This window comes from Carassius gibelio, chromosome A2, assembly GCF_023724105.1.
Source record: "Carassius gibelio isolate Cgi1373 ecotype wild population from Czech Republic chromosome A2, carGib1.2-hapl.c, whole genome shotgun sequence".
Lineage (NCBI taxonomy): Eukaryota > Metazoa > Chordata > Actinopteri > Cypriniformes > Cyprinidae > Carassius > Carassius gibelio.
Genome location: NC_068372.1, coordinates 23,356,991 through 23,379,457, shown reverse-complemented (window position 1 = coordinate 23,379,457; position 22,467 = coordinate 23,356,991). Strand labels below are relative to the sequence as shown.

The following is a 22,467-nucleotide window of genomic DNA, read 5'->3' as shown; positions in this document are numbered from 1 at the left end:
ATGTTTGCAGACTCCGTTTCCACTTCAGCAATTTCATTCCCAGTCGAAGAAATAAACATAGTAAGGAATTCTAAGTCTGGTCTGGGGAGAGTCACACTCTTGTCTCCCTGACAACAGTCACTAGGCAACTAACATTTGTCATCCCTTTTCTTTCTTACCTCATGTCCCGTTTCCAACCATCTGCCTTTAGAGTGAAGCCATCAAACCCTTTCTAATACAACTATAGTTCCTCACCTCAAGGAGTGTCACAGCAAGACTTAACTGCTGGTTTGCTTGCAAGAATCCAGACCACATCACAACTGCAGGAACAAATCTCAAACACATGCCAGGGTATCATAACAAATTGTCTTTATTCTCTCATTTTCAAAGACAGAGTGGATAACATTCATCTATAGTGAGAAACAAGTGAATGGTGCTGCCATGTTTGACCCCAGAACGTTTCCAGAACGTTGTTTTCATTGTTGTTGCATAAGCCTGTGTGGCCAGCCCCCACAGAAATGCTTGGTCCTATGGCATACTGAGTGGATTTCATGAGATCATGTGTTGATGGGTCTAAAATGTGAGTAGGTGAAAATACAGAACAAAACCTGACCGTCTCTGTGGGATCTGGGTCTCCTCTTATGGCTCAAAATATGCTCACATGGTACCATGCCTAAACACTCTTACAATTCCAGCCAAATTTATATAATTTGTGGTAACCCTCACAATAAGGCTACAGCGATTTTATAGAACATTATTAAAACAAACAATCATTTCTAAACCTAATTATTAACTACCTCTAAAATCATATGGAAAAAATGGGTTGGAAATAATGGGTTGAAAAGAATGACGTTCCAATCCTGTCAAATCACTTGCATCGGTGTTGCTCGATGCATCAATGATTGCATGGTGCTCACCGTTAACACTATTTCAACTTTGACCTTAGTAGCTGACCTTCTAAAGCTTTGACAATGATAACCAGACTCGAAGATACAAGAATCTCAGTGTTTTTCAGAAAAGATTTCACATCCGTAGAGGTCTTTTTAAAATACAAAGCAAATAAATAAAAAGGCTAAATGGTAATTTTTCCCCCCATTTAGTTGTACCATTTATTCTTTTTTCCTTTTTATTTTTGACATCCCAAGATCTCGCTTACAGATCTACTTTGACTGGATAACTGAAGACAGTAATATTTTGCGAGACCACATGCTTGTTTGAAGATCTGGTGCAATTCATATGAAAGGGTCTTAACTCTAATATATATATATATATATATATATATATATATATATATATATATATATATATATAAAATAAAGAAAATTCCTGTCTAACGGACACCCAAGTACTATTTGGTGAAATCACAATGAGCCTCATGATAAAGACGATATGAGAAAAAAAGACATGCTTTAAGACTACGTGACAAAGTGGGCCGTTCTCAGTATTGCTTGTCCTAACCTCTGGTCCTTTTTGGTGATTATTTAGTGAGAGGAAAATGAAAGTACAGTTTTAACCTGAACCCAGGGTTTTATGGGGTTAATCGAAAGTGCCTTTTTGATCTCTGAGACTTGCATTTAGCTACTGCATGCAGCTAAATACCAAATAATATATATTACAATCAACCCGTATAAAGGAAAATGATAGTCAGTAAGTTCATTCACTTGTCATACAGAATTGAGTTTGAAGATGACTTGCTTTCATTATAGACTGAGGTGTCAAATTAGCTCAATGGTAATTTCACACAACCAAGTAATTCTCTAGAGTTTGCCCTGATTTAAGAGATTTTATCAAAGCTCTCTCTACAGTCCAATCTGCTTTCCCTGCCAACACTGATTGCCGAATATTGCCTACTTTCTTATTTTTATGCTCATTAAATAACAGGTCTGCGTATTACTCCAACCACATTGGTAGAGTTTAATTATGATTGCACATAATTAAGAGTTTAAATGGATGTTAATAACAGAAAAACACAACAACATTTTGCGGTTACATCGCAAAATGTCCCATTACATCTTCAACAATCAGTTAGTAAGTGATTTTGTTCTGAGTGGTTTTGTGATTTTCTCCCTATGGTTAAGACTTATTGTGAATATGTGAATATATGTGAAAATAGGTGAAAATACTGACTGAAGTCATTACTGTGTGTCCAAGATTACATTTCTCTAATTACTGTTTGAGGAAGAAATTCATCAGTACGTAATCACAAACATTGCTTATGTTTGAATAGTTTCTTCCTGTTATGAAAAATTCACGTCAAGCCAATTAATTCCAACCACAAATTTTGTTTTCTAAAGAAAAGGATGTTATATCAGCAGTGCGCCACATTTTCACTTGAAATCGTTCATCATGCTACAGAAACCGCGTATGCAAACTATTTTAGCAAGTGTTAAATCCGCTTGTAAACAAGGCCCTTGAAGGCAAAATTTGCAATTACTGCAACTGGCCGACTGTTTATACGAGAACAATAAAAAAACTTGAATATCATTACCACTCCTCCGCAGTTCTGCGCTGATTCAGCCCCATATGTTGCACATTGCTTTGCGATTAATCTCTAAGCAAATTTCTTGGGTGCCATATGCCTCTGCAATAACAGAGTGCATTAGGAAACAACCCCATTCAGGAGTCAACACATCCGTTGTTTGGAAGAGGTTAGCCAATAAACCTGATGTTTATCACTAAACATTGTATTTCAAGAATAATTTAGTTTGAAAGAGTTGTCACAAGTTCAGTTCACATTGTGATTTAACACTGTGTCCTAAACAGATGTAATGGCGTAGAGCAATATTTTGTCAGTTGCTTGGTTTTAATTTCTTGGCTGCAATGTCAAATAGCCCAGCCCTCAATGCAACGTGATCTCATTACTTCCATAAAAATGTGTATAAAACTGCAAATATATTCTCATCTGCAATTTTTTCTATTATTTGCCTCTTTTTTTTTTTACATAGCAGTCTATTATTACAGTATAATTTACTTCAAACTGGTCCTTTAATGGTGTGTAAAAAACTGTTTTAGGTCACTTTACAAGAATTTCTTTTTTTTTTTTTTTTTTTTTTTTGTCTGGACTACACAAGACTACATCTGGTTAGGACACAAGTGTTTACTCAGAGCCGTAACCACTATAAACATTATTCTGATAAGTAGTCAGTCGACCAGTAATGCTGCAGGATATATGGAAATAATTGCACCAAAGAATATCACAATACTCATACTATCAAATTGCTAGGACTTTAATTTAATTAAAGGGATAGTTCACCCAAATAGCAAAATTATGTCATTAATAACTTACTCTCATGTTGTTCCAAACCCGTAAGAACTCTGTTCGTCTTCGGAACACAGTTTAAGATATTAGAAACTGCTTTGTTTTGAACTCTCTCTGACAACAGACACGGAAGAGAAGACAATGCTGAATAAAGTATAAAATATAGTTTTTGCTATTTTTTTACCAAAATGTATTTTCGATGCTTCAAAAAATTCTAACTGACCCTCTGATGTCACATGGACTACTTTGATGATGTTTTTCTTACCTTTCTAGACATGGACAGTATACCGTACACACAGTTTCAATGGAGGGACTGAGAGCTCTCGGACTAAATCTAAAATATCTTAAACTGTGTTCCACAGATAAAAGGAGGTCTCACGGGTTTGGAACAACATGAGGGAAAGTTATTATTGCCTAAATTGTCTATTTGGGTGAACTAACCCTTTAAATAAATGTATGCACTGCATGTTTCAGAGTGAACCACGAAACTGTGCTCATCAGTGGCAACCACCAAAATAAACGCTTGATAGTTTAATACTTGAAAATTAATTATTTAAATATCAGTATCCTAAGTTTATAGTCATACTAAAAAATTATTTCAAATTAAAATCCTATTTATTATTATTTTGTAGTCCTTAAATGGGTCAAAAACATTGGGAATATGCCCTATGACAACTGTGAAAAAGAATTACAGGATTCAGTTGGTTCTCGTAAAGAGTATCCCCAATTGTGAACAAAATGTTTAACATCCTAAATTCGGATATCGTGCAGCCGCATCAACATTTGGTTTCCTTAAACCTGAAAATGTGCTATCATTAAGGAAGAGGAAGAAAAGGGAAAATCTAAAACGCTGAATACATGCATTAACTAATGCATCGTATTTTGTGCCAATGGGCATTACATTTCGTTTTAAGTTTTTTTCTTATATTACAACAGGATTTTTACTACGGTTCTGCATCCGTGCTGTGTCAGCATGGTTCTACTACAGGAGCTACCTTATCACCACTAACAGCCTGCCACAACCAGCATGATACACTCATTACACTGAGATCCGGTGCTATATTTGGGTCGGTCTGTCTGTTTACAGGCCTCTCGCAACCTAAAAGGCCATGTTCTGTCAGGATATACTGCTAGGTTTCGCTGCACTACTGTCACGTTCAATGACTGAGAGACTGGTATAAACAACTAATTTCACACATGCTAGTTTAGGTAATATCTCCGGAGAATTATCTCCTCTGTGAAGTGGTGCAGCAACACTGTCTCTTATCTCCTCACCTGTCAATCTTACATGCAGTTCTTCAAGCCCTTCACTAGCTTCCTTTAACACCTCCTCTCCTTCTCGCTCTCTGTCATTTGTCATTCGGTTACATCAGAGCGCTGAGGTCATGACAAGAACGTGATTTCTGCCTGAGCATCCTGCTTCCTCTGTGTCTGCTGAGGTCTCTGTCTCTGCCGCCCTCCCTGTCCCTGTCTCGGCCGAGGTGGGTGCGTGGAACGAGCCCTGACAGAAAGCGCTTGGCCCTGCTGGTCAAGCTCTCTCGGCGGGCCGCTGTGGGGGACCCCTCTGTCCAGCCGGGTCCCAGGTTGTGGCCCCGGGCTGCTCTCACAGCCGCTTCCAGTAGGTCATTAGTGTGGTGGTCCAGAGAGACGGAGAGCTCCAGATACAGGCAGCCAAACATCATTGCACTGGAGTGCGCCTCTGAGAAAGAGAGAGAGAGAGAGGTTGAGTGATACAGACACAGATGGAGTTTGACAATCTCTTGTCATATCAACACAGATTAGCGTTAGATAACTGAATCAATTGAGTGGGACTGAGGGGCCGTAGGAAAAGAGAAATAAAGGCTAAATGCTTGCTGTACAGTATGTGTGGGTGTGTTTGTTCGGAGGTGTGTGGACAGGATTGAATTAGATCACTTTAGATGTCGACTAGACTGCACCATTGTGGATGTGTGACATGACCTGAGAGAAGAAACAATCAGACAAGGACAAGGAGACTGAGAAAACTGAAAAACATTTATCATTCCTATCCAGGGATGACATGTTTTGTAGGGAGCTGTATCATGAAAAATGTAAAATAAAATATTTTAGTTTCACTTTAGCACTTAATTTTTCCTCAGTTCAAAAGTGTCATTTTAGTATTATTTATATACTATATTTATGAATATTTTGAGTTAGCTTTCATTTGTTAGTTTTCATTTTAGTAATTTTATTATCTGCTTTCATCATGGTTTATTTATAAATAGTTTCATAGCCTAAATTTAGTTTTATTTTAAGCACTTTAACGAAAATGAGAAAAGTTCTAATAATAAACTATTTTAATTTAATGCAATTTTATTTTATGCGACCTTTATTTGAATTGACTTAATAATTAATAGCTAGAGTTAAAAAAAAAAAAACAATAACAACACTGAAACAAGACAGGTTGTTCAGAAATCTGACAGCACAACAATGAAAACGTTCACAGATGACCACCCACATCAACTACGCCTATTCAGTGTTCAGCAACTTGGCCTGGCCTGACAGGGTAAAGTAATGATGAAGAAGGATAGATAAAATAAAATAAAAAAAACTAAATAAATAAAAATAAGTTGATGGTAATATTCAGTATTATTTTGTTATTCTTGTACCAAAATAAGCAGTCACTATTAAAGTCGGTACAGTGTGTACCTAATGACAAGCCCAACCAAATATTGTGCTGATCCTGGCATCATATCCTTTTGAAAGATTACAGCTATAGAAATAAGTGACTTATATTTATTTTGACCATGATAATTTCGATTTAACCTTTTGTGTGACACTTAACAGTTTGTGTGACACTTTTCAGCGTGGATTGTTTTGTGAATATGCCACTGGTTTGTGACAAAGAGGCTGTTATTGTAGAATGAAGCAGTGGCAACTAGATTAAATCCAATAGCAAACCCACTAGGCTACATAAGCAAGGTCTTAAAGTTACAATAGCAAATAAAGCTTATTTAATTATATTATTTGTTGATAGCACATTTTTAAATAACCTTTTTTAAAAAAAATGTTTACATTGTGACAGGTTCACAAGGAAAACATGAATAGAATATATATATGCTACTTCAGGATATGTGTTGCATGTATGTATGCACATAATTCAGACACGCCAAAGTTGCTTAGGATAAAATGCCAAAAATAACAAATTGATAAGGGACAGAGGTTAAATTGAATGTGAGATTTGAGGTGGGGAGAAATAAAAAGACTTAAGGGAAAAAAAATGAAGGATAAAACATCAGATATGACCCCTATTAAATATTGTACACTTATATTTATAAAAAAAAAAAAAAAATGAAAGGAAACCCATTTGTTCTGACACAACAGACAGGAGATTTACCTCATGCGTGTAGTAACCTTCGGAGTTGTAAATTCTGTTTATTGGTATAGACTCAGTATAAGGTTGGGCATCTCTATTTCAGTGATTTACTCAGTTTGACTTTACAGCATGTACGCGTCCAATGTCTGTGAGGCTGTTTAAACAAGGCTTGAATGTCAGCTTCAGATAACTGACTCACAAATACACCATGTAAATTAAACCCATTTACATGAAGCTGAGTACACAGTGAGTATGTGCTTGTGTGTTCGTATCAGAGACAGGAAGATAGATGCAGACAGAAAAAGATTTCCATATCGATGACCACACTGGCTACAGCACCCGGAGGAATAAATGTGCTGAGCACAGATGTGTCCGCATAACTGTCCTCTGAACTTCCTACAAGGTCCTTTTCTCCCTGCCACACCCATCTTCTGCATACCGTTCTTACTTGAGGTTGAAGATCTGAACAAACCCCTAAGCTTAAAAGTATTAAACTTTGGAGCATAACTCATCCCACACAGTTTGTGCCCCTGACATGAATGATTCATTCAAATTGTGCAGCAACGTACTGAAGATGTGAAGTGTGCTATCAAAGTCTCTTTAAATGCACTCTGTAACATTCTCAGGCAGCTATTTCCAGCTTTGCATGAATAGCAATAGACCATCATCTCTAAAATCTGAAAATAACGATATCTTAAATATTGTATCTGTAGCTAAAATCACATAAAACAGTAAAAAAAAAATATATTATCATTCTTAACTTAATATCATTATTAATATTTTCTTTTATATTTTAATATTTTGTTTTAATTCTATTTATTCCATGTGATGTAAAACTGAATTTCCAGCAGCCACTACTTTAGTCTTCAGTGTCACATGATAATTCCGAATTCATTCTATTCTGAATTATAGAATTATATAAATGTGTGTGTGTATATATAGCCTCAAATGTTGGATTTGCCATTACTTTGCCCTGCTGTTTATAATTATGATAGAAGAACAGCAAAGTGAAATAAACATAAGAATACAGTTTATACTAGAGGTAATTTTCCAAAAGAACAGAGCACCTCTGATGTCGTCCTTCTCGTGGAACCATCGTGTTATCAGCTCTAATACATGAAAGTGCCTGCACACCATTACAAAAATGATTACAACACACTACGCTTCCCTGTCCTCTTTCCTTATCCTCCTTATCACAGTCCTGCAAACACATAGCACAGGGGGTTCACTTCACCACGCAGGCGAAGGAGAGAATTAGAGAAAGAAAGGTGTGAGGGAGAGAATATGAGTGCATGCACCAGCATTGGCATAAGTATACACACACACACATAAAGATAGTAACACCAGCACATTGTGGGTGAGAGATAATACAGAGCAAACATAAAAAAAAAGTCCCAAATATGCCAAGCATGACAAACAGGTGAGAAGAAAAGAGGAGAGAGAGAGAGAGAGAAAGATGCAAGCATGACTGAAAGCAGCCAGATGCATTATGCCAGTTTACACTTGCCCCTTTAGAGTTTTTGAGCAATGCATTTTTTTTTTATAAAACAAAAATTGAATACTGCATATTTAACTTAACTGAGTTTAGCTGAAATTCCGCAAACATTCATATATAAATGTATAAATATATAATTTAAAATTGTAAGCAACCATCCTCCCATGCATGGGTAGTTTAAACGCAATTTTTAAATAGACCTTTTCAGATAGATTGTAGGTAAAGAAATACATTTGTTTGAAATGATGTGGCAGAAACTAAGCAGTTGAACTAAATTCGGCCCTGCTGAGAAAACACCAGCAAAGCTAATCTAGATTCCCTATCAGCCCTAAATGGCCAATGTGCCCACTTTACAAATGCACATCTCCTAGCTGCACCTGTTCATGCTGATAAGCTGAGTGATTTTTCTTGCCAGGAATCCATGAAGCCCTTTATATAAACACAGCCAGATAGAGATAGAAGCATTTAGACAAAAGCTGAGTCACAGCAGCAAGGTTAATATAGATGACTCACGAGTGTGAGAGGCAGAGGTGGACCACAGGGGGCCTTGTGTGTACAAAATACCTGTTGAATTATAGGATCTGTACTCTCAATTACTGTATTGAAATTGCTCATACATTTTATTCTTATTTTCCCGCAATTTTCTGCTTATTTTCAAAGCACTTGAAGTTAACATTTTCATTTTTCAAGTAGATCCTCTGGCGAAGCTTTCTGGTTATTTATGCCAGACTTTTCCAGTTGTTTGGTCTTCTTAAACCTATCCCCTTTTTTACATTTGACAGCAAGCCCTATTTTTACTTTTCGAATAATAAAATTAACGTCATAATAACAGAAAGAATGATTAGTCACAACTTCCATTTCATAGCAGTTTTAACATACAGTCTCAATTTATACTTTGTTTTATTGATAATTCCAGCCTTTGCACCTCTTTCCAGTTGATTTGATGGCTATACCTTTCAGGGAATTTTAAGATTAGGTTTGAAAATCTCTCATTGACTTTTGTTCAGCATTCACAATCTCACAAGACTACAACGGAACACCTTCAGCATGACAAAAAAAAGAGCCGGATTACTCTTTACTGTCACTTTTGATCAATTTAATGCATCCCTGCTGAATAAAATCCTAATTTCTTTAACCAAAATATCCTGACCACAATTTTTCAACAGCAGTGTATCATTGAGTAATTTCTTTGTTTTTACCAATTACATATTTTAATATATATATTAATATACATATTTTTTTGACTGTAATTTAACACCTTTAATGTTTCCATTACAGACACAGTGTAATCGACAGTGGTGTAATTCTAATAACTCCATGTCCAATTCCAGTTGATCCTTTTCCTTACGTCTAGTTGCATTCTGAATTAAAATTGGAATTTGCATAGTACTATCGGTCTATCTTTCTCTATTTGTGTTTCCAAGGTTTCATATACTATAAAAAAAATGTTATTCTTCCATTTGACCCTATTCTTTTAATTCCCAGTAATCTCTGCCAGCTATGCAGCAAATCAAGTTGAATTATGGGATCTGTAGCTGAAGGACTTAGATTAAAAACAGGCCTACCCTCTGTGCTGATCTCACGGGAGCGCACAAGGTCACTCTTGTTGCCCACTAGGATGATGGGGGTGTGCGGCAGCGTCTCCCTCAACAGCAGACGGAGCTGAGCGATCCGGTGGAAGCTGCGCCTGTCCGTCAACGAGAAAACCAGGATGCACACCTCACACTGCAGGGTGGACAGCTCCTGTCAATCAAATCAAATCCAAACACAGATGCACGAATGACATCATAACTCAACCAGGAAGATTCAGTGCTTCATATATATGTTACAGAGCATTAGATGATTATTTGTCATCGGTACAGTAGGTCAGTAAAAGCCTGTTCACACCAAGGATAAACTAGAACTATAATGATAAAGATACAATTCTATGACAGTAAGAAAGCCCACACCACAATCACAGAGGAACAATATGATTGGAATCACTTTCAGGATGATTTTATCTGGGTGATAAATGATCAAAACATTGACAGCTCAGAATCCACTCAACTTTAAGAAGCTCAATGATTTAAAGCAGCGGATGCTAATATAGTTATAATTTTAACTATCTTTATAGTTATCTTTTTTGGTGTGAACGGGCCTTAAGAGGAGGACAGTCTTTGCTTGAGTGCAGCTCAGGAGTGTTTGTGTCCATGAAAAAGAGGATTACTGGGATTTAAAGAGGATAACCTCAAGTCTACGATGGCTCTGTTGTTGTTCCAGCTCTTAGTTTTGCCACCGCAGAGCTCAGGTGTGTTCAGAACGGCAGCAGATGCCTCAGTCAAGCGTTTACCCCCCGAGAACGTCACAGCACATCGCCACAAACAGTTTACAGCACCAAAAGTACAGCCACATTGGAGTCTGGCTTTCTCTTAGGTGACCACTATGACAGGGCGGCAGTCACTACATTTTTAACGAATTGAGAGAAGATAGAAAATGCTTCCGTCCCCTATGGACAACTTCCCATTTCATCTCCTAATCCGAAAGAGGAACAGATAAATAGATGGAAAGCCTGTGTCCTACATCTCTAACTCCCCAAAGGCGAACTCCAGCCCTCTGGAGAGCTGCCGAAAACATTCACATTGCAGCCGAGCCAATCGCACTCGGCCCTGGAGCGTGAGATTCACACAGCCACAGAAACACAGAGTTTCTCTGGAGGGGAAGAGTCTAGTGGGGCGGAAGCGAGAGAGGAGAGGGGGGCTCGGCCACCTGCCGCAACCCCACACAGGAAGGGCACGGGGAGGAGGTCATCTCTTCTGAGGAGCAGACACGTATCCTGACGAACGGTGAAGACAGCACGACATGGTCGATAGTGCTCCTCGTGATGGAGCGGCTCTCTGGGGCCGGATGGGCTAAGTAAAAGGTCTTTTAATCAGAGAAACAAGACGAAAGCATACAGCGGTCTCTAAATAACACCATCGAGCTCTTCCGCAGCAATACAGGCCCATCTGTCACTCTCTGCACTTTCCAGGCCAGATATACACACAAAATCATAGCTTTTAATGGCACCGAGTACACACAGGCAGGTGCGCATGTGAAAATTTATAGCCTACAGTGATAATGCAACACACACTCGTATCTATACTGCTATTTATCGCACAAACTGAGTGATTATGGTCACGAAACACACACACACACACACACACACAAATCCCTGCCATGCTGTCAGCAAATATGCCTGCCAGATTTTTTGTCCTCATGTGCAGATTTAGATTATTAAATCCAGCACCCTTAATAGATGCAGAAACGGTCTATTTGTCATTATTTACCCTATAACAGCAGTTTAATAAAATCATACTCACTAATCCACAATACAGTGCTTTTTGTATAAACACATTTACTGTTATGAACTCCTTGTATGTGTCAGGAAGATTGAGTTTGTATTTATAATATTGCAAAAAGACTTACCGTTAATTAAAAGGAACAGAATATAATTCTTACCACCAGAATCTCACAGTGTTGTTTAAAGCTGTAGTGTGTAACTTAAGGTAAAGTCTGATTTTAATGTGCAGAGACCATTATCAGTAAGCAATCTGATGATTGAATATCGAAACACTGTGGTGATTTCAGCATTGCTCATGTTAGTGGTAATGGCAACATTTTGGTTGGACTCTCAAAACAAGATTTTATATTTCTTTCTATGTTTTTCAGTGCTAATTCAACAAAATAAACAGCAAAAGATGCACATTAGGTGTGTCATTGATGCTTTATTGGTATATATTTTCATTCTTATGCTTCCACAAAGATTGATGGAAAATATAGCAAGATCGCACAAGTCTTTTGTTCTCATAGACCAGCAAAAGTAGTAGGGCGTTATTGCTTTTGCTATTTTTCATCATCAGGACATAAATTATGCACAAACTACATGGTTCAAAATCAATATTAATCATACATCACAACTTACGATAATCAATAACAATTAATCTTTTACATGATGCTCAAAGCATTTGCCAGACGCTTTTATCCAAAGTGACTCACACTGCATTTGTGGTATATGTCTGATCAGCCGAAGCATTCCCTGGGAAAAGGACCCATGATCTGTTTGTTTAGCAACATGCTCTACTGCTTGAGCTACAGGAACACAAGAGCTGAAATAATGAGCTTTTGTCAATAACAGTTAAGACATGAACGTGTTCATTTGTGCTCAGCACATTTTAAATATTATTATTTATTATTATTGTTATTTTATTATTATTTTTATGTTTTCTAATTAGTATAGATCTGTGGATAGCATTACATGTCAATGTCCAGAGGAAACTCATGGCTCACAAGCTGTGCCGTTCTACTGAACAATCATTTTGAATTTTTTTCTTTTTTCCAATTCCCTTTGGTGCCAATAGTGGTACAGAAATAATCCATTCCAGCTTTAAAACCTTGAAATTGTTTCTCTCCATTCTGTTACTGTGGTTAAGCCTTTGGTTGAGAATAAAATGAGTTCATAGGAGGTCGTAATGCAGATTAGAACCCGGGCAAAACATGGCATTAAAATATCACTCAACTCATCTCCAACCATAAACTCATTCCCAAGAACTGTGTTCCTTCTATACTATACTATACTAACACACCTTCCTCTTTGCACAGGAAGACAGATTACACAGAAATCAGGACAGATCCTGGACAATAAGCCAAAACAGAGGAAACACAACAAAACCTTTGTTTCATCAGTGTTTTGGTCTTTCTTTCACCTTAAACATATTTTAAACAAGATAAACTTTGAGAAAATTAAGTATATGAAATATATATAATACAAACATTAAAAAGCAATAATAAAAAATAAATATAATGATATATACATGAATTAAATATGCATAATAATACATAAATTATTTTGTTAAATGAAACAATCTTATTTTAACTAAATACATATATAAAACATTATATAAATATATATATATAATTCAATATTATAATATAATTCAATATTAAATCATATATATATATATATATATATATATATATATATATATATATATATATATATATATATATATATATATATATATATATATATAATATTAAATGTAATAACATTAATTGTTGTTTATTTATATATTTAGTGATAATAATAATAATAATAATAATAATAATAATAATAATAATAATAATAATAATAAATTACATTGCCAAAATCCAAAAACAATAATTGTTTTTGCAGTTAATATGAGAAAATAATTAAACAGAGTATAATTATTAATACATATGAGGAATAGGGGTGCATAAGAGACATGAATTTGTTGCTCCGTAGGGGGGAGAGGTCGAGCCAGATAACTGGATGTTGAGACATAACCGTGTGCCGAATGTGTGTCTGCGCAACAGAATGAGGTCCCCACCCCTGCAGACAGTCACCACAGACCATCTGTCCACACATCCCATCCTCCAAAACATACACATTTGGCCCGAGAGCCCACACACAGACATACACCATCCCATCTGAAAGTGCTTTCTCAGCCGCTGAACAAGCCAATCCTGCTGCTATAAACACAGGGCACACATACCTCCAAAGAAATAAAGGCCCGCTTACTCTGCCAAGCACACCAACATCAAAGAATAAACATCTCCCTAATGAACGTTACACAAAGCTCACGGTCCATAACGACACTAGGGCTGAGCTGTGGCACACTGTACTTAAGCATAAGGCTCCCAGCAGTACTCTACACACTCTGTCTGAGTGAGATAAACAGACTTATACTTCACACATTTATTAAAAAAAATATAAAATAAACAAAACAACAAAAAAACTGTCTTGTCAGTTTACACACACAATAGACCATACCCAGTAAACAAAAACCATATGAACCACTTCGTGTCATCAATATTTCACCTCAAAGTACTCTATTAATTATAGCAAAACCGATTGGCCCCAGTCTACCAGCTCATTACATTCCAAACAAATGCAACAAGAACTAGTAGCATCTTGTGCTATGGTCACGGCTGGCTAGGACTAGGCTTGGTCTGGGCTATGTTTAGAATGGAAAACTAGTTCATATTGTACAATACATCTGTTCGCTATCTTCTTAATAGTATGCATACGTAATATGTTAAACATTTGAAAAAGTAGAATGTGACATGCTAATATTACTTTGCTATGCTGCATGTTTTATTTTGAAACTAATGTTAATGTTAAAGGGCAAGTTCACCCGAAAAAGACATTTCTGTCATCATTTATTCACCCTCATGTTGTTCCGGAGAACAGATGTGAGACAGAATGATAGCCTTTCAGACATTTTCATTATATGGGGGGAAAAAATCTTTTTTGTTGTGCACATCTTTTAACATATTATTTGTGTTGCAGAAAGAAAGCCAAAGAGGTTTGGATAAAAAACGAGGATGAGTAAATGAGTAAAAAAAAGAGAAATAATACACAATGGTACTTATTTAATATAACATGTAACTATATAGAACTATGCAATTTTAAAAATATAGAATAGATATACATATTATATACAAACAAATAATACACAGTTAGATATTTGATATTACATTCAAAAAAGGCAAGAGAAAAACAGCTTAACATTTGGAATAAACCAGTCCAGTTTACATCCCATTTATGCTGATTTCAAGGCAAGGTTTTGGCCAATGTATTGGACACAGGTGATCAGAGATTGCCAATACGATTCCATGCTGGAACACGGAAAAGGGTGTAGCGACATGTGATGCAATTCCCAATCCCGACCAATGGCAGAGCAGGTGACGGAATATGGCTGACAGTGTGGCGGCTATTTTAGGAAAGAGAATGACTTATTAAAGGCCACTGTCGCAAGCACTTCAAGTCTAACTGTCCTAACCGAGGCCGTCTAGACTCAGGGCGGTGTGCGTGATTCTATATTTGTGAGTATGTGCATGTTTGCATGTGAATGAATGCCGGTGCCTAATCCAAGCTCTAACTGGGCTGATGTGTCAGGTGTTGATTGGGCGAACTTGGGGAATCTGCTATAGAACCAAAATAGGCCTGCATCCTCTGCAGCTACTACTGATGCAGCACTGCATGAGAATGAGTTCATTCACCGTCTCTCTCCAATTCTCCATGGTTCAGTGAACAAAGTAAGTTGACAATGAGGCTGCAGCCCGCAGAACAGACTGTAAAACTTACTGCAGCATCTTCACCGCATCCAGAAATATTGACCTGGTTTCACAATAAGGAAACTGCTGACCTTCACTGAATCATCTAAGACGTGTACCATTAATTAATAATGCTTACATTTTGCCTTAAAGACAGACAAGGGAGAAATGCTTAGAGGGTGTTTTGTCCCCTCTACAAGGATAAGGACAGAAACAATCATTCTGCAATTATTTTAAACGCACTGTGATTCAAACCACGATTTGATGAGCATTTAGCACTTCATCTTGCTGCTTCCTGGATCAAAGCAAATCAGAAAAGGCATACAATTATTGAATAAGCAGCTCTTGTACCCAAAAGAGTGTGCGAAACAGCAAACGGGTATGCAATAACTCAATCTGGAGCAATGCCTCATGCATCAGAGTCATGTTTTGCCCGCATTCTGCTGCCAGTAGATAGAGTTACTCTTAAGCGAACCACATTGTGTTCTCTCACCATGTCCTGCGATGAGTTAAGTTTGCTTTTAGAGGTTTGTTGGAATTTCTCATACTCCGATTTATTAATTTTTTTTTTTTGTTTTGTGTATGGTATAGTATATATATATAGTTTTTGTGTATAGTAAACTACAGCCAAAACAGAACACCTTCAATTCATTTTGAAGTATGCATTGCATTGCAGACTATATTTTTCTTTAATTCAATTTCAGCCTTTTGTGGTTTCTCGTGCAAGGGAAATATCACTTTTGACTGAATCAATTGTGCAGCTCCAACCTACTTGAATCTTGAAATAAACAAAGTAACTACATTACTGACAGACCTCTGCTGAATATTCATGATCGAGCTTCAATCCAGGAGCTACAGATTGCAATCAGTGAACCATAAAACTGTAAGGGCAGCGCTGAACCTCCGCATCAGTAAAATTAACATTAATCACTGCATAGTTTATCTGGGATCCTGTTGTTTGCTGGAACCACTGGTAGCCATGGCAACATGAAAACGGGCAAGGCGGGTATAGAATGGAACGCAGTGGGTGAGGTCAGAGGTCAAGTGATATGATGTGCCACTGAGGAAGACAGCTGGATGGTTAGACGGAGAAAAAGAGGGATGCTTTGAAAGAGAAAAATGGTAAGATGGAGAAAGAGAAATGATGGAATGGGGGGAGTCTGGAGTTCTTCCAGCCACTGCTCTCTCCCTCTCCATCTCTGCCCTGGAATTAATCCAAAAGTTGCAGTCATTCTGTGATAGCAGCATCACTATTGACATTCATGCTTGCAACAAACAGCATCTGATTTAGGAAAGATCTGATGACACATAAACACCATTTGGAAAGGGAACAGACTGGTCAAAGTCAATCAATTCTGACCAGGGATTTGAATAAATATGAATAATCAACATGGCTACAAAGGCAAATTAATACCCTTTCGATATGCTAAACATCTATATGCACAACCCTGTGATATCACATAACATTCAAAGGTGTTTGAATCATTTCTAGTCAGCTGTGAAACAGAAAAGACACTCTGTGATTCATACTAAAGTCACAAGCATGTGCTCATGATATCGCTGCGATACATCTGTGAGTTCCAGGCGAAATTATCATCTTATTTCAGAGTATAAACAGAGCTCTGAGTGGATGATACACCCACACTACATGCTTTGGACTATTATACGAGCGGGTGTAAGGCAAATACATGCATTGCACATAAAATTATGAGGTGCTTTCAAACTGTTACTTGTCCCCTGGGAATGTCCTATGGTTTGAGTGAATGTCAAATGGCTTGTATCTTCATGAAATGAAGAAAAGGTGATTGATAAGTGAAGAGACAAGTTAACTAGTCAAGAGGCATCATCAATCCCAGATGAAGATGAATGTAAATAATTCAACCTAACTGATGCTGTTTTCCATTTTAATATTTAAATTTCAATTAATTTCTGTGATAGCAAAACTGATATTCAGATTTTTAACAGCAATTACTCTGGTCTTTAGTCACATGATCTTTCAGAAATGTATAACAAATGTAAAAAGTATTTACAGTCCCTTTACTGAATAAAGATATTAAGTGAAAATCGTATTGACTCCAAACTTTTGAATGTCACTGTACGATATTAATGTTTTGACATACAGTTCTGTGCTGTATATTGCAAGAGCCATATTTTTTTCTTTACTTGACAGTATATCTGGAACAGTATAATTCTGCAACACACTAATGCAAATGCAATAATCATGACTGAAAAGCATAATGATACATGCCACAGTATATTGATTCAGTACATCATGTTAGATATTGCAGAAATAAGTGGCTTTTAAAGTGGTAAAGCAGAGGTCATAATTCACTGTGGAATATCAAAGAAACCAGGACTTGGTTGATCTTATAGAGGGTAGGGTACACATAAAACGCTTGTAAAAGGATCTTTAAACCCGGCAGTTACACTCAGCAGAAATGGAACAAATTACAGGAAACTGAAAACAATTTGCCCTAAAGTAAAAGGAAACAGAAAGGACAAACAACAGACAACCCCTCAGCTGGAAGGTCAAGGGCAGATTTTTCTCATCTTTCTCAGCATTCGTTCTCTTCTCTGTTATCCTTCCCTCTCTTTTTTCTTAACAACTCACATATAATGAATGTTCCTGCACAATTTATAGAACTTCACACCGAACACTTACATTGATGCAATGGTTCATTTAAATTTAGCTGTACAATTCAATTATTCCTTTAAAACGCTTAGCAATTTGAGGAATAATTCACCCCAAAATTATAATATATATATATATATATATCACACACATTTTATATAGCTTGGCAAATTACAGTTTCAACATAGCTTCCAAAACACTGCAGTTAAGATATTAGAATAGAAGATTTTTCCTGAAGCAGATACCTGCAGTCACAAGGTAGCAAAAGAATCGCGTTCGGTAAGCTTAGAAATTGTACTTTAGTTCTGTGAAAAATAAAATGCTGTATCAGTCACTTTGCTGTTGTCATGACAATAAGTATGCATCTTGTTTTCCGTCAGATGAATACAAGAATCTGCAGCAGTACATGTTTACGTATACACAGGGAAGGCAAGACCAATCACAATTTAATGTGCATAATAACACACTCCCACCTTGCAAGCATTATAAGAAATTCTGAAAGCCAATGAATAAAAAAAATAATAATACAAATCAAAAACAATCCAAAACAAGAAAACCTCAGTGTGCTTTATGCATTGTGAGAGTGTTTGACTCACCTGTTTCCAGTTGTCATACACTAAAATTGTGCTGTCCTCGTCATCCACAGTCACTCGCCGCTGGTAACCCTCATCTACAACACAAACAAAGTCATTTCTATGAGAACTGACACTCAAGCATGGAGTGGAATCACTGGTATTCTATTAGCATCTCATTTTATTCCTGCAACTGAGCTGAAACTGGAAATTTCACAAGATCAAATGTATAATAATATATCTGTGGGAAGAATACAAAAAGGAGTTTTGAAAGGTAAGTTCAGAATTGGACCCGAGACAGTTGCGTAACAATAATTTATCCAGTGCAGAATCGATGCACAAGGACACTTGAGAGAAAAAAACCCATCTGTGTGTCTGATTGGCTCTTTATCCCCTAGTAAATGACATGCTCTGTTTGTGCAGAAAGTGTCTGTGCAGAGGCAGTACTCTGAGGGTTCTCTCCCACCTCATTAAGACACAAAATGACAAAAGACCTGAAATAAGATGGATGCCTTCATGGCACCCACTCTATTTTTTCCAATCAAATACTGAGAACCTTACACTAGTGATCTCGGGTTTCTGTAAGGTGATAAGTGCGTTTCATCCAATTCAAATCTAAAAATAGTACAGTCCTCAGCATCATGATGCTTGATGCTGAGCATAAGAAGGATAAACTAATATAATCTTTACCGGTTGCTTGGGTTTCAGAGTCTATAGAGAGTGATCTGTCTGACAGTCCAGCCATGCAAAGTGCCAGAGAGGATTTGCCCACTCCGTTTTGGCCCAACAGTACTATCCGAAGCGGTCCGTGGTACTTTTGCTGTGGCGGTTTTGGGGAAGGAGAATCTTGGATATTGCTGATGCTGATTTGCGGAGTGGCAGACTCGTCGAGTCCCGGCGTCCAGTCGTAATCCTCGGACACAGCTTCCTCTCGCCTCAGCTGATGCTTGATTGGCAAGGGGGTGCTACCCCTGCGAAGCGGGGGCGCAGCTGATAAACTTAAGCCAAAATCCTGTGAAAACCGAAGACAAGTAATAACATAACTCAGAGGCAAAGTAGTTCATCCAATAAATCTGAACATCAAGAACGATGACAGTCTTTATGATATCTAAATTAATGTACAGGTATAGAAACAGTCCAAGTGCAAGGGGGGGAGGAACGTGATCCTCTGGGACTTTAGGGTTGCACACTCTATACAAAAGTGGGTCAAAACACTGAGCAGTGCGTCCATTCACATAAACAAGCATATCTTGCTCTAAAAGAGCAGTATAAACATCCCAACAGACCAAAAATACAAGGAACGTAGAGTTTTCTCAGTCTCAGGGCTGTTGAGGGCTTCGTCCATCTATTTCCATCAAGCAAAATCCCAAGAGAGCTCTTAAACTGTTTACCATGTTTGCTCACAAGGGCTACTGGCATCAATATTAATATGGCAATTAATTTAGCCGCAGCACTGCAGGTGTGCTGGGGACCTTGTACGTCTGATCAGGTGTCAGACATCCAAGACACACATAGACAACCAATTAAAGTAATTGAAAGGAGGTAATTAATTAATTTAAATCTTTATTGAGGGACAGAGAGTGAAACAATAGGATGTAGTATTCTGCTTGGGGTGAGGTAAGCTCTTAACAGTTACTTTTAATAATTATTATTATTATAAGAAAATCAGATTTTTAATCATCATGATTATTGAAGCAGTAGGCAAACCATTACGATTATAAATAATTTCTCGACTATAATAGGATGTCTTGCAAATATTATTAAGTTACAGTGGTTATAATGATCAATATAGCTATTTTGGACCGTTTTTATCATTACAAGGACACTGAACAATAATATTAGAAGTAAATCTAGGACTGTCTCAGCATAGGAATGCTTTCTATCACAATCACTTCTACAGAAACAAAGTCAACACAAAGGCTGCAGAAGAAGAGAGGGTGTGTTCACACCGGTGTACATCCCAATCCTGTGAAGGACCCTACAACCCGCACACACACACACGGGAAAGCGAAGATCTTACCTGGTCCGACATCGTTCTTCAGTTCATCTGCTCTCAGTGAGACATTCCGCCGTCCATGTCATGTCACTGAGCGTCAAACACTGCACAAGCGTCGGTGGGGATTGTTACATTACACACTCGACTCATATGCCATCACATGGCTGTAGTCAAAAAAAAAAGAAGCCCAATGTGACTCTAAAAAATGTCCTTTTTCTCACGCTGACTTAACAGTAGATATTTAATCTCTTCTCTGCGAACGCCTGCGCTGTGTGACTCACGTTTTACTGTACACCTGTGAGTCCCTTTAAGTCTCTATAATAGTGGCTTTTCATTTGAGAGCGTGTAGCCCCGCCCCCGCACCGTAGACACGCCTCTTCATTCCAGCTGTTACCTGAGTGCTAACAATCTCTCTGGATCTCTCTCTCAGTCTCAGATCCACGTAACTCTATTTTTATTTCTAGTTTTATATTCTATTTATCGATATGGTTAATGTTCATATTATATGTATTTTTATTTTTAATAATTCTAATGCTGCTCTGGAGATTCCATTTATTGGAACCCTGGATTGGGTTTGGTTTTAACCAATTTGATTATTTTTACAATTTTGCATAAAACATTTTATGATTGGGGTTGGTTAACCATTATTTAATTTTGTTTTAAATGCATATATATATGTGTGTGTGTGTGTGTGTGTGTGTGTGTGTGTGTGTTTATGTTTTATTCTTCCTTAAAAAAAATAACATGACATATTCCAGAAGTTGTGTATTTGTTGCTGCACCACCTCTTTTGTGAGCTCCAGATCATCTACAAACAAGAGCCATTTGACTTCAGTGTCTAGTAGATTAAAACCAAGAGCTGCAGGCTGTTGTCTCTCTATTTCTCTCTCTCTCACACACACACACATATTGTGGACAAGTGTTCATAAGCTTAGTCCTTGATAAGTACTTTGTTTGAATCATAGCTCTCCACCTCTACCTTTCCCTGACACATAGCATATCCTCTGAGATATTTTTTCTCCGCTAACCCTGACATTTTCCAACACTGCATGAACTACTGAGTGATGGTTATGTTTTATTGCAGTCACATCAAGTATCATTTATGAAGTAAAAACGTTTCCTCACAGTCTTTTTAATAATTTTCGTGAAGACCAATTGATCTTCTCTGTCTCTCTGATCTTAGTTTAAAGTAAATACAAATAAATAGTTAATAAAACTAATGTGAAGTATATCTGGTGGTCTCCCAGTCAAACACTTAAGTGCTACTATCAGCAAAAAAGAATACTTTTTTCTGTTCATATAACCCTTTGGTCTAGACTAGAGAAGAAGTCTAGACCAAAGACTTAAAAAGACAAATAAAAAATTATGGCCTAAAGTCATGTGTCTGTTGTCTTTAGGTTTTTTGAACCCAGTGATACCATTTTTTAAAGGGCAGCCATATTCCCTGTCTGCCATTTTGAATTGTAATGTATATGGCTGTGTCTTTACCAGGACTTTGGTTTATTGAAACAAAGCTTGGTAGGCATAATTGGCATCATGCCCAGAGGGTACCTGAGCAGTTTGGGGATAGCGCCACCCTGTGGTCAAAGAAATTAAAAGCCTCAGCCTCTTTCTTGTCTGATATTTACATAATGTTTTTGTTGTTCCTTCTAATTCGTTTATATATTTGCTACATTTGATTAGAGGGACCATGCACAAAAGTTACTGAAACTTGTCAAAGTCAAGAATCAACAGGAAAAAAAGGAAAAGTTGTATCTACATAACATGGACACAAATTAGATATTTGGAGGTTTGTTTTAAGATTGTTACAAATTGGCCTAAAATCTGCTTATGTACAGTACAGATTTCCTCTGACCTGCAGAGTATGATGGTGTCTCCATGTCTCCCGTCTGCCAAAAAAATTAGATTTTGATGAAAACTGTTTAGGGGAAGTTGTGGCCTAGTGGTTAGAGAGTTTGACTCCTAACCCTAGGGTTGTGGGTTTGATTCTCGGGCTGGCAGTAATACGACTTGGGTGCCCTTGAGCAAGGCATTAAACCCCCAACTGCTCCCTGGGCGCTGCAGCATAAATGGCTGTCTGCTGCTCCGGGTGTGTGTTCATTGTGT

The 22,467-nt window shown here is 37.3% G+C and overlaps 1 protein-coding gene and 1 long non-coding RNA gene across 2 annotated transcripts; one reads left to right on the top strand and one right to left on the bottom strand.

Annotated features, from left to right (window-relative positions):
* Window positions 1-331: 331 nt before the first annotated feature.
* On the bottom strand, window positions 332-20,673 carry rem2 (RAS (RAD and GEM)-like GTP binding 2). The gene is made up of 5 exons (XM_052530584.1): window positions 20,387-20,673; window positions 19,057-19,378; window positions 18,391-18,464; window positions 9,633-9,810; window positions 332-4,937 (listed from the first exon to the last, which is right to left on the bottom strand). Exons 1-5 carry the CDS (start codon window positions 20,396-20,398, stop codon window positions 4,603-4,605), a joined length of 921 nt encoding a protein of 306 aa, XP_052386544.1. The 5' UTR covers window positions 20,399-20,673; the 3' UTR covers window positions 332-4,602.
* On the top strand, window positions 19,928-21,225 carry LOC127933548 (uncharacterized). The gene is made up of 2 exons (XR_008147534.1): window positions 19,928-19,983; window positions 20,267-21,225. It is a non-coding gene; the product is annotated as an uncharacterized LOC127933548 (long non-coding RNA).
* Window positions 21,226-22,467: the final 1,242 nt, after the last annotated feature.

Coding starts and splice junctions, on each gene's coding strand:
- rem2 (XM_052530584.1), bottom strand. Junction 9,811..18,390: donor TGTATGACAACTGGAAACAG/GTGAGTCAAACA, acceptor TTTGATTGACAG/GAGCTGTCCACCCTGCAGTG. Junction 4,938..9,632: donor CCGTGAGATCAGCACAGAGG/GTAGGCCTGTTT, acceptor TCTCTTTCTCAG/AGGCGCACTCCAGTGCAATG.